Source organism: Sphaerodactylus townsendi, linkage group LG03, assembly GCF_021028975.2.
Source record: "Sphaerodactylus townsendi isolate TG3544 linkage group LG03, MPM_Stown_v2.3, whole genome shotgun sequence".
NCBI lineage: Eukaryota > Metazoa > Chordata > Lepidosauria > Squamata > Sphaerodactylidae > Sphaerodactylus > Sphaerodactylus townsendi.
Genome location: NC_059427.1, coordinates 122914932 through 122928388, shown reverse-complemented (window position 1 = coordinate 122928388; position 13457 = coordinate 122914932). Strand labels below are relative to the sequence as shown.

Genomic DNA, 13457 nt, shown 5'->3' with positions numbered 1-13457 from the left:
CACCAAATACATCCAGCAGGTTACTTCTCTTTACTCTTATTTCATACAAATAAGTGAAGAAATATAACAGGGAATCTGATGGTTCAAAACTCAACAAACTTGATGGAATGTGACCATAGTTCAATGGCAGCTATCCTCTTTGCATGCAGAAGTTTCCTAGGGTCAATCCCGGATATCTTCAGTTTAAGAAGAATCAGATCCGAACAGTCACTAGTTAAGAGCTAAAAGTGCTGACCTTTATGGACCAGTTGTTTGACTCAGTGTAAGGCAGAAGAAGAAGAGTTTGGATCTATACACTGATTTTCGTTCCTGTAAGGAGGCTCAAAGTGGCTTACAAACACCTTCCCTTCCTCTCACCACAACAGACACCTTGTGATGCAGGTAAGGCTGAGAAAGTTCTGAGAGAACACTGAGCGAACAGTGACTAGCCCAAGGTCACCCAGCAGGCTTCATGTGTAGGAGTGGGAAAACAAACCTGATTCACTAGATTAGTGTCCACTGCTCATTTGGAGGACCAGGGAATCAAGCCCAGTTCTCCGGAGTACAATCCACCGCTTCATGTGCACATTTGCCTTCAATTACCATGATTTCAATTGGTCTTAAAATGCCACTTTGAGTGAAGCTGCTGCTATTGAGTGTTTTTATGTACTGTTGAGTGCTTTTATGTACTGTCACATGTTGCACTTTTTATGAGGTCATGTACTCAGAAACATTTATGAGCAACTCCCTGGAGAAATGCAGCATGTGTAAAGCAAATTGTAAGTGGAAAGAATATATAACACACATTTGCTTCCTTCATCAGCTTAAGCCAACAACAAAGGGTTAAGCTAACTAATAGTGCCATCTTGTCATGAGTCTCATTCTCATTTTCATTATTTTCCTGTCTCTAATAGCCGAAGCCAGAGGGCTCTGGCAGCCAAGGACGGGGCTTTTACCACACCACTACGCTGTCTCCTGAAGGCTTCCAAGTGGTGCAACAAGGAACTGGCAAACCCCAGAAGCCTCAAAAGTCCCCTTAGTCCTAAATGGACTTATCCCACCCTTTTGGAGAGCATAAGTCCAAGGGCTACACCAGGTGCAAACCTGGGCTGAAAGCCTGGTGGAAGCCAACTGAAATCTGCCACACCCTTGGGAACACCCCTAGCCCTTCCCCAGCCATGGCGGTGTCTAGCTTCAAGTTGGTGCAGCTCTGCAGGGGGCAAGCTCTTCCAGGCTCTTCTGCTCGCCTCCCAGTCTGCCCTCCCTGCTGGCATAAGTGCCACTTATGTTGACGGGATGGGCAAATGTGCCATGTTGCCCCACACCAGCTCCAAGAGCCAATTCCCTCCCCTCCATGGATTAGGCTGTCCATTTCGGGCAATGTCTTTAGTCTCAGCAGGAATACAGCAGTGAATCAGAAAGCCCCAAACAGGACAATAGAGATTCTCCTCCAAAAGGAATCACCAGACAAGTTTAGCACTAGCCACAGAAGAAATCTGTGCAAAAAGGTTTGATTGTTACAAAACTGACAAAACCCTGAGAAGAGAGTTACAGCTGCCTTTTCCAGGAGCAAGCAAAGGAAGAAGAGTAAGTAGCCCCATGTGACCAGTTTACATTAGTATGATCCATTCATTTCCATTCCACATTAGGTCATTGTGGCCATTCCCCCCGCCCTCGCCCAGGCCCTTTGGGCTGTGTATCCTTCCCTCCTCCCTAACCTGGGGGTTGGTCTCCCCAGACGATGACTCTCCCCATTGGCCCAAGGGGCCAAGAAACCACCGTGCCCACAAAGCACTGGGTGTACGGGGCAGCCCTTGTCCACGCCACCCTCCTCCTAGCAGGCCTCCTTGCCTCCCTCCCTCCCCTGTCTGGCTTGAGCTTTCACACTTACCTCTCTCTCTCCCTTGTTGCTTCACAGGGAGAGGAGTTTCCAGGGCTTTGTCTCTCCCCTGTTGCTTCACAGGGAGAGGAGTTTCCAGGGCTTTGTCTCTCCCCTGTGGCCTCACAGGGAGAGGTGTTTACAGCTTGTGTGAATGACTCCCACCCTGTTACTGCACAGGGTGAGGACCAGTTTGAATCGGGGCCTAGGTTCTCAAAGGGGGTCTGGGCTTCAGGGTCCTCTTCCCTCCTTCCCACTTTCCACCATTGAGCTGTCCCTTTCCCTTGTCTCTTCACACCACCATCCACATTCCCTGCTGCTGCGGCAGCTCCAGACTTGCCCTTTCCCACTTCCTTAAATACCTTCTGCCCTCTCATTCCTCTCCCTCGTCCCAGCTGCTTCTGCAGCCCATCTTCTCCAGCCTCCTGCGGGCCTGCTGGTGCGGGACTCAGTGGGGTAAGTCCGGGTGCTGCAGCCGAACCCGGACAATCATCCTATCAGAATTAATCCTTTTTGTACAGAACAATCTGGTTCTGGCCAGACAACCTGTTTGTCATGGAAGTAATAATCATTACAACTGCTTAGCAGGGTGGGACTATCATTTTTGTAATTCTCTTAGTGGTAAGGTTAGCCTTTGACATCAGAGATGGGTTTGCATGAGATTGGCGAAATCAGTTTCTCCCTTTTAGAAAGGAGGCTAGCTTAGGTCAGATTCCATTGACCATATAATATCAGGGCATTTGGGATTTTCCCTTGATTTAAGTAGAAACTGGGTTCCACAGGAAACTGGGTAAGAGCTAAACACTTCTTCAACATCTTGTTACTTCTAGGAACCCTGCTCATGCTGTGAGGAACCTTATACAGACCAGGTAACGTGTGCTTATCTGAATAGGATAAACTGTACTTGGAAGTATTTGAAAGTCTAGGTGCTGTATTACTGTGTGCCTTTTTCCAATATTTTTTTCTCTTTTCCCATGTCTTTTGAATCCAATCATCCATTTCTGTTTTTCTTCTTTGTTACAATACATTTTATATGTACCTTTTTTGGCTTTTTTAAGTACAATCTATCTGTTTTAGATATTATTTTTTTCTCTATGTACTAAATCACATGGGAGCTACATAATTTGCTACAAGATATTTTCCAGGTTTTCTACCCTGTTACTTTGTCACTGCTCTAGTACTGTGCTAGAAGGATATCTGCTCAGCAGGATAGACTAGAAAATTATGTTTTCAGGTAGTACCTGAACAGTTGCAACTGGTTATCAGAGTGCTTTCCGGGGAACCCTTGGTCTGAAGGTGTTTCCCAGCAAAGAAAGGTTCCTTCTTCCTTCGGTAACAGCCTATGTCAGGACAATGTGGCTCAGGAGCTATGAAGAACTGTAAACTATTAAGTTAGGAAACCAGTTACTTTTCCAGATACTCCTCAGATCCCCCGAGTGTAAAAGGTCTGGGTCATGTGTCAGTCAGCTTTCCTTTGAGCCAGAATGCATGTTTAGTTGGATGAGGGATGTATGAGCATGACAGACAGGCACAGGTGGACCTATCAGATTCTGCCTAATATCTTAAAATGACAGGCATGATGGATGGTACCATTTATGTATGTATGTATGTATGTATGTATGTATGTATGTATGTATGTATGTATGTATGTATGTATGTATGTATTTAAACTTTTATACCGCCCCATCCCCGAGGGGCTCTTTTGAGATATTGGGGCTCTTCTATCAGGGCAAGCAATAGTCAAACAGCTTCAGGGAGGCAGGGGAAACAGAGTCTTTGGTCTTTAGATTTCCAATAAACCTCCTGAACCAACAAGCTACATCCTCAGAACACTTTCCTGGGTTGTAAGCTCCACTTAATAGACCTGTATAAGTTCCTGAGCAGGCTTCTTCCTTCAGTAACACCACCCTACTTCGAGAGTTTGGATTTATATCCCCCCTTTCTCTCCTGTAGGAGACTCAAAGGGGCTTACAATCTCCTTACCCTTCCACCCTCACAACAAACACCCTGTGAGGTAGGTGGGGCTGAGAGAGCTCCGAGAAACTGTGACTAGCCCAAGGTCACCCAGCTGGCGTGTGTGGGAGTGTACAGGCTAATCTGAATTCCCCAGATAAGCCTCCACAGCTCAGGTGGCAGAGCTGAGTATCAAACCCGGTTCCTCCAGATTAGATACACGAGCTCTTAACCTCCTACGCCACTGAATAGTGGCATAAACCCTGAGATTTGGGTAACGTACTAACCAGAGCAAATCAGTTCCTTCAAATGTAAATTAACTGGCTAGCAGAAATGATATTTAAGCAATTATCTTTTTAAAATCAGTCAAAATGTTTGAAGAAGATTACAAGTTTGGGTTTCTACCCTGCTTTTCTCAATTGTAAGGAGTCTCAAAGCAGCTTATAAACTCCTTCCCTTCTTCCCATAACAGACACCCTGTGAGGTAGGGGAGGCTGAAAATTCTGAGAGAACTGTGACTAGCCCAAGGTCACCCAGAAAGCTTCAAGTGAAGAATTAGACTCCACAACTCTTAACCATTTCACCACACGGGCTGAATCGAGATGTCTCATTTAAACATTTAGATTCAACACTTACCTCCTCGAACACTTGAGAGATCATAAGTGTCAAAGTCGAGTTGTCCTAGAATATCTATGTACATGGTTGGAGTGCCATATATGTGGGTGCATCTTCAAAGGAGGAATAAAGACAAACAAATTACAGTTTGGTAGGACAAATACATGAGCACAAGTATGTTTTCTACCCAAACTTGATTTGGCGTACAATATTTCAGCACCTCCAATCTTGAGCAACCTTTCCTTGCAACTTTGGGAAAAACTACTTTTCAAAGCGTAAAGGCAATGAACACTGAACCACCACATAGATCTCATCAATAGATCCAACCAGAGGCGTATCTACCATGGTGCAGGCAGGGCGCTTACTCTAGGTGCCCCTTGAAGCAGGTCATTGTGGCCTGTGCCACTGCTGGAAAAGTGGGAAGGCTTGCCAAGGCTGGCTGTGGCAGGTAGAGATGGGCCAGGTGGTCAGGCCTGGACAACTACAAGCTGGACGTGGACAGCATGATTCCCCCTTCCTCCTGGGTTTCCTCCCACCAGACTCTCCCCTCAACAGAGGTGGGTGCCAGAGGGCCATCCATGGCAGGTGAAGATGGGCCAGGTAAGTGGGAGAGGGAAGCCCCACAGAAGAATCCAGGGGCTTGTAGCCTTTTAGATTGCAGACTGCGTCTCTCTTTCTCACCCCTACATGGCTCTCTGTGCCTCTTCTCCTTCCCCCATAAGAACATAAGAACTAGCTTGCTGGATCAGACCAGAGTCCATCTAGTCCAGCCCCACCCCGCCCACTGCCTGGATCGTTCTCCCTTGATTGCTCTCATCACCTCCTGATATCCTGTTAAAGTTATCTAAAAGATGATATCATGGTAAAGGGGAAATTACCTAAGAGATGGGTTATCAGATGTTTGAACAGGGGCACAATTTCAGTGCTTGCCCCTAGGTGCTATTTTCCTTGGATACACCCCTGGATTCAGCCCACCAGCAAAAAAACCCTTCTGATCTTTATTAGCCTCCAGAAGAACACAAGAAGAAATCCCAACCCTCTGATATGATATTTGTCAGATGCTATTAAATCAATAGGAAGATACACTACAGTAGGGGTCTTCAAACTATGGCCCTCCAGATGTTCAAGGACTACAATTCCCATCAGCCCCTGCCAGCATGGCCACGTGGTAGGGCTCATGGGAATTGTAGTCTATGAACATCTGGAGGGCCATAGTTTGAAGACCCCTGCACTACAGCAACAAGAAATGAATACAATATATTGATAGAGAGACTGATGATATCAGAACTAAAGTAGAATGAACTGAGAACTATGAAGTGGCAAAATGAGATTGGCGTTACCATTTGCCTCTTCTTGTTTAATACTCAGAAATAACATCACCCATGGTAAACAAGGTGTTTTTTTCCCACTTAAAATGCCCACTTTCAGCTGCTCTACCTTATTCTTCTAGGGCAAGCAGCAAATGCCTGTGATAATGGTCAGTGCAATCCTGACGAGGGAGGGGGGCAGGGAGAACAGTAGCATGGTCAGGATCAGTGCAGCCATGACACAGTCACAAATGCTTCCAAAGAGCCTTGATTTGCTGCAGCCAGCAAGCTGGCACATATGCTCCCCAAGCCCCCTGGAACTGATCTTTTTGCCAGCATAAGTCTGTGCCAACAAATGGGGATGTTTCCAGACCAAAAGGGGGCACAGGAAGATGACTAAAGTCAGCCCCAACCTCAGAACGCCCCTTCGGTGCCCGCACGGGCTCCTCTGCCAGAAGAGCACTGGCACCATGGTGGCACTGTGTCCAAGTGTTGCGCAGCTGTGAAGCTACTCAACACTAGGGTAATTGCCCCTTACACTGGTGCAAGTGACATTCACATCTGAGTAAGGGTCATGCCTTAAACCCACCCACCCCTCATGATTGCACTATAAACACAGGAACAATTTCAATATGATTTGGTGGAATGCAAATCATACTACTTCCCCATAATCCCATAGGCAAAGGAACTGGTACTGGTACTGGTAACTGTTCTTTTTTTTTCTGGAGCAACTACTTGTTCTTAGTTGCAAGGCTCTCCCATCCTTACTGAGGCCCAGTTATTTCCATATAATATCAAATCCCAGGCACAAGCCTTAGATATTGTCTAACATCCATCCATTCCTGATTCATTACTACATTTTCAGGTGTGACAGAAAAGAAGCATCAGGTACCTTTTCTGCACATGTCAGCAGTTTGACACACATTGGTATAGCGAGAGGGGGCACAAGGGGTCTAGAGCCCCGGGCGCCGCTTTCTGGGAGGCAGATCACAATGTCCCATAACTGTGCCCTGGCCAGAGGAGTTCAGGGGCAGGGGTGGCCCCGCTCCTGAAATTCATGTGATGCTCAATAGGTGGCCAGCCAGGCTGACCACGCCCCCAGACTCTACGTGCGGGGCCAGTCACCTAATCACCATGTGGTGTTTGGAATGGCCTTTTTCCACTGGCCAGGTGCAATTTTAAACTGCAGGTAGAAGCCTGCAGTTTAAAGCTGTTCCTAAGCATCACTGAGGTCAGAAGCAAACTGAGACCGATGGGTGACTGGGTATAGTTTTATACTGTTGGCTCCAACCCCAAGCTCCACCTGACTGGAGGTGGAGCTTGGGGGGTGGGGCCAATAGTATAAAACTAGAGATAGCTGTCAGTGCTTATTTTGCTACTGACCTCTGTGAAGCTTGGGGCCAGTAGCAAACAGGCCCTGCCAGCTCTGAACTCCACATGGAGATTGTGGGCATTTGAACTTCACGTGGAGTTTGGGGTGGGGCCAGCCAGGGGGCTCTGTGCCCAGGGCTTACCCTGGGCACTGATTTAGTAAGCTATGCCTTGCACACACAGTGGTGAGGCCATGAGGCTGTGCCTTAAAAGGGATGTTAACAGCCCAGAAGCCAAGGCTGAATGACAGAAGAGCACAAGTTCTAGTCCTGACAGTATTCACATTGTTAGAGAGAGAGAGTCAGACACTTACTTCTCCTGACTCAGTGCCTCTAGTGTAGCTTTAGCCTCAAAGCTTAAAGATGGAAAGACAAGAGAGGCACCATGAACTGCCATCACCATGCAGCCTGCCACAGAGCCCAGGCAGTGGTATAGAGGAACAGGGAGACAACAACGGGCTTGCTAGGGTCAAGGAAAACACAGTCATCAGTAGATTCACCTTCTAGTGTTGGTTTTAATCATTCCTACAGCTTATTGTGATGTAGATTAAGCAATGCTAGCAAGAGGTGAATTAGAAAGAGGTGAGGTTGTATGGATGGGGGAATGGGAGAAAACAAACACTGAGTAGCTAAACTTATTCAGGGCCCATCTCCCTCTGATAATAAAATTTCATTACTGGACAACAATCCATAAGTAGAAATTAAATTGGGCAATCAATAATTTCTACAGGATATGACTATGAGGCACTCAGGCTAGATATATTAGCAAAGCAGCTGGAAAACGGGAGCCTCGTGGCACGTACACAACTTTGTGTGGGAAAGAACAGAGTTAGTAATCCTCAGTTCATAGAGAAAATGCTGAAAATGTTCATACAACATGACAGTCTGCACGGTGAGAAGTGGAGTTCCCTGCATGCTGCCCATGACGTTGACACCTTTCTTGGCATTCATCGAGTGGTTTTAGAGAATGGGTGGGGCCTTTGCCCAGCAGGGCTTCTCATTGGCCACCGAAAATCTAATTGGTTATGCATGTTTCAGCAGCAGTTGCAACCACAGTAACAGATTCTTCACTGTGTAAGGTAAGCTATGCATGTATTAGAAAATACTTTTACACAATATGTAAATTTTAAAAGGTGTCGTGTTAAACATACTTTCTGCCTGAAATATTGAAGAATTATTATTATAGTTATGGATTAACTTCATTCCCAGACATTTTGTGACTGTCTCTGTCTCCTGCACCAGCCTTTTGGTGCTCAGCTTACCACAGAAATCCAAAGGTGCTCACAGGCTTAAAAAGGTTGGAGACCCATGGGTTAGTGGTTAGTGGGTTGGGTTTAGATCCAGGGGACCCAGATTCAGATCAGTGTTTCTCAACCTAATCCACCAGACAGGGTTATTGTTGTGAGGATAAAATGGAGAGTGATGCTGTAAGCCACTTTGGGAATACAAATAGAGAATAAATATCTAAATTATTTAGAGGACATAACTATTTAGTCAGAACCTCCAACTTCAATATTGGCCAACGGATTCAGATTTTTTACCATAGTATCCACTCCCAGCCTTAATCCAATCAGGTACGCATTATTCACAATGTTGTAGTGTGACAACGTGGCCCCTTTGGGGCTTCCTGTTGTTCCCTGAAGGAAAGAGAGAAGGCATTTATTCATTGAAAGCTCACCTTGTTCTATCTCAGGGGCTGGCTACAATGCTTTAAAACCAACAGATAACACTGTGCTAAAAATAAAGCACTCTGACAATAATTCCAACAACCCAAGACCCACAGACATATTCTAGAAATCAGGCAGTGTAAATGAGTTACTGTATTTCACCAAGAGGAAAAAGGAAAGGAGAGTCAAGATAGACATACAGACACAGAGGCACAAGACATGTCCAAGGAATGAGCTAAAAGGATAGTGACAACTGGCACAGAAAGCATACGGGCTCAGGACCCTGAGTGTAGAATCAGTGCAAATGTCAAGAGTGAGATTGCAAAGTCTGCTTGAAGAGACTGATCTTGCAGTACTTCCGAATGTTAGCCTGATCTACAAATGAAAGAGAATCAGGTAGCAATGAGGTGGCAGTGTGGGCCATACCACTTCAGGCTGTAGGGAAAAGATTACATCATTTGAAACAGAGGTGTGAGCCCTTGAGCATAAGTCAAAGGCTCTTAGTTTTCAGCCATGGCTTTCAGGCTGCCTTTTCAACTGAGCTAGCCTCTGCATCCAGGACTAGACCAAGACAGGAACACAATTTGCTATTTTCTTTGTTTTAATGTAAATTGCATTTTCTGTTGTTTTAAGCCGTTCAGGGAAGAGGGATATAAATATTCAAATAAATAAATAGAGCACCATGTTAGGAGACTAGAACTTTTCACCCTAATTGGGCTAAAAAGGTTTATTTGCAGGGAGTTTTTAGGTGGGGGAACATTAACAACATGGTGTGGGAGGCAGCATAGTGCAGTGCTTAAGAGCAGTGGACTCTAATCTGGAGAACCAGGTTTGATTCCCCACGTGAGTGGTGGACTCTAATCTGTTGAGTGGATTTGTTTCCACACTCTTCCACATGAAACCTGCTAGGTGGCCTTGGGCTAGTCACAATTCTTCGGGGCCTGAGATTAGAATTCTGAAAGTCAGATGTTCACTTTATCAATCTCCTGCCAGCATGGCCACTGCTGGCATGGACTGGAGCAGTTTGTAGTCCATTGGAACCCCTGGAGAGCCAGCATGGCTGCAGACCCTTGGCCATGCTGGCAGGGGCTGATGGGGTTTGTAGTCCATGAACATCTGGAGAGCCGCAGGTTGCAGACCCCTGCTCTAAGTCCTGCCTACCTCACAAGTTAGGGGGAGGGAAAGGGAAGGTGGTTGTAAGCTGATTTGAGACTCCTTAAAGGTAGAAAAAAGTGGGGTATAAAAACCATCTCTTCTTCTTTCCTCATCTGTAGTCTGAAGCAGTTAGCTGTTCTTAGCTGTTGTACTGCCACAGGATTCTACTACTTAACTCTACCGCATATGTAGACCAAGCCTCTGATCAGACTTGCAGCTTTTGCGTACCAGGTCAGAAGGTCTTATTTTAAGCTTTTGAATGGTACGAGGATACAACACAGGATTCCCAGGTGGCCAAGTGTTAAGCTACTTGCTCCTGCTTCATGAGAACTGCTTCATGAGAACTTCTACTAGCTAGGAATGTCTGAAGTATGAAGAGTTATGTCAACTAATCAATGATAATGTAGAGATTCAAAAGAAAATCTGAACAGGTTCTGATAAGATTTGCAGATGGATTTTTGTGCTTTGGATAGGTCCATTTAATACTCTTCCATCATTAACATATCCCCACTCAAGTTCCATATTTGTCTTGTACCCTTTCAAGATATTCCAGATTCTACAACACCCAACAATTCTAAAAGAAAAGAAATTATCCTCAGAAAACTAAATATATCCAGATGTGGGTGATCCACACAACTGTTGGCAAGCTTCTAAGTTTTGAGCTCCTGTGGCACACAGTGTGCTGTTCCTGACATCACAGCTTGTATTTTCTGAACACAAATGGTGACAAAATAGTACTTGCTGTACCCACTGAAGTGAACTGGATGTTGATGGGCTCTTGGCAGACCAGAGTCTTCCGTATGTCCTGCAGCTGTTTCTTGTGACTGCTGTCTCCAGCCTGCATCACATCAGCCATCTGGAATGTGCCAGGCAGCTTGGAGTCCAAGGTGATCACAACAGAAAGCTCTGGTAGGCTGATATAGCAGACAGAATGGTCAGTGACAGGGGAAAAGAGAAAACAGGAATACAGACTGTCTTGATTCAAGCAGAGAAGTTGGGGACAGACTGCTGGGGTATGGGACAAACTCTCTGAAATTCTTATTGATGTAGGAACGGCTTGATAGGTTGATTATATTTACACCCTTACACACATAAAACATCAAGGTAAAAGCTGAAATACACAGGTTAAAAGCATTAACCATTAAAACCTAATCAACAATAACCCAGTGGAAAATCTCTTCTTGATCCAATTATACAGTTTAGTTTTATACATTTGTTTATAGAGTTTTTAGAGGGTTGCATACAATTTTGTTTTAAGATCCTTATTTCCACCTATGCATTATCCCGGCATAATTTCTGTAACATTCTTATGGATTTGTGGTTCTGGATATATTTATCCACTTATCTCATGCCCGTATTTGCTGTCTTTCGCCCTGCTTTTACATTCTGTTTTTAATGCCAATATGTTTTCTATGTATATTCTTAAAGATCCCCCTGTAGAAGAGTAGGGGAAACACTTAGGGGCAATATATTGAAATAGAACAACTTTTTTTTTCCATTTCACCATTTATTTATTTATTTGCTTTGTCTTTGGTGTGGCCCTTTTCTCCTGCATTTCACAGGATGCTGCTGCCAGGAGGTTGATTGGATTGGGTTGTAGGCACAGTATCACTCCAGACTTGGCCCATCTTTACAGGCTTGCAATTTGTGTGCAGGCATAATTCAAGGTGCTGGTATTGACCTTTACAGTCTTACATGGCTTGACAGCTTTTCTGAAATACAGCCAATTTCTTTACAAAAAAGCCAACCGCTACAGTCATCTTCTGAGGCCCTGCTTCAGCTGCCTTGTGATTAGGCTTGTGGTAACCTGGGAAAGGGTCTTCTTGGTCATGGCATCAAAACTCTGGTTCTTTGTTCCCAGGACAGACTCTCCTGTCCTCTTCTGTTGATATCGTCTACCAGTGATCCCTCAGTGATCCCTCTTTCTTGCCCTATGCTTGAATTTGTGTTTACATTTTTGTATGTAAATTTTAGCTTGGATTTAATGATACAAGGTGTGGGGTTTTTTTGCTTAAATGGCTTTTAAGATGTGTTTTTATTGTGTATATTTTTAACCTGTTAGTCACCTTGGTGGCTTTGATGAAGGTAGAAAGATGGGATGTATATTTCGTAAATAAGTAAGTAGTCTTAAACCTTGTGGATTATTGCCACTGGAGTCTCCCTGATATGGAAAAAAATGTGGCAAGCAGTGAAACAGTGCCAGAACTGGAGCAAGTTTTACAGCCATCAAGCTTCACTGTTGCGCATGAATCCTGATCACCCTCAGATTGGCATTTACTTTATTGCATGCCTGACAAATGTGGCACCTTTCCAGGGTCAAATAATGTGTAAGAGCTGGCCTGGGAAGAGGCCTGTGAGATGAGGCACAGAGTTGCACTTACTTTTTGCTTTTTAGTGCTCCAGGACTAGATTGCCCCAGCTCTGGGCAAACTTGCTTCAAGATCTCGTAATATTTCTGTGTTTTAAATTGCGTGGGAAACACCAGTGCTTTGCAGCCAACCTAAAGAAATTGGGGGGGAAGTGGAATGAGGGTACAGAAAGAATGTTGGAAATCAGGTTATACAATAGTATCATACTACGGAGAAAATCGTGAGCAGAATTCCTCATGACTCGCTGGGGATGGTGTGGTGGTAATACACTAACTGGGGGGAAATGTCCACAGATGGGACATATATGCAGGCTTCACATGTCAAGCCTGAGGAAAAGCCAATCAGTTTGCAATTATAGCCCTTACAAGCTGTGTGCATTAATTAAAGAACAGTTGAGCTAGAAGGGATATGAGAGACATTTAATTCAGTCCCTTATGTAAGAAGATATTTGCTGGATCAGACCAGTGATCGATTTAGCCCAGGATCCTCTCTCTCACAATGCCTGTCTCTGCATCAAAACCCTGGTATTGCTTGGGGATCTCCCATCCAAATACTGACCACGGGTCACTCTGCTTAGACTCCAAGATCTGACAAGAACAAGCTAGCCTGGGCTATCCAGGTCAGAAAGCCTTTTAATTACTGATGTTATTTGTGTGGCTAGTTGTTTTAATATATTGATATGTTTTGGAATTTTAATTCTGTGTAATCCAGTCTCTCTCTTTCCAGAAAACGACGTGTTGAAAGTGTTTTAAATAAATTTTAAAATAAAGCTAAATGATAAGTGTACAATCTAAAGCAGGCAAATATCAGTTAGCTTATATAATACCCTTCTAAATCAATTTAATCCGGTGGGCCAAGGAAGGTGTAGCTGCTTAGTATCATACTGTTCAGTGCATATTAAAGGCTTGGTTTAGACAAAAACTTGATTGGAAGAACTCATAAACAAGTGAACAGAAACAAAGCACATTCCACAGATCAAACTGGAACTGTACAAAACCACCAGTTCAACAAAAAGGATGAGTTAGGAATTATTCTGACTTTCTTATCATTTCCAAAATGTTTTTCACAGCATGTGGGAAAGGTAGAAGGCCAGCACACAGCATGGGAACAAGAACTGCAGGATTTGATTTGACTTCTCATTGTATTTGAACTAGAAGCTCTGA

General features: G+C 44.5%; 1 protein-coding gene across 2 annotated transcripts in view; it reads right to left on the bottom strand.

Annotated features, from left to right (window-relative positions):
* The window catches only part of ACSF2 (acyl-CoA synthetase family member 2), a 59261-nt gene that overhangs the window by 35317 nt on the left and 10487 nt on the right, over positions 1 to 13457 (bottom strand). For both annotated transcript variants that reach the window (XM_048490334.1, XM_048490335.1), the window contains exons 5-9: positions 12307 to 12425; positions 10677 to 10839; positions 8645 to 8740; positions 7418 to 7566; positions 4448 to 4539 (exon numbers count right to left, since the gene is read on the bottom strand). In XM_048490334.1, the coding sequence (XP_048346291.1) occupies positions 4448 to 4539; positions 7418 to 7566; positions 8645 to 8740; positions 10677 to 10839; positions 12307 to 12425 (619 nt within the window). The remainder of the gene's footprint in view (positions 1 to 4447; positions 4540 to 7417; positions 7567 to 8644; positions 8741 to 10676; positions 10840 to 12306; positions 12426 to 13457) is intronic.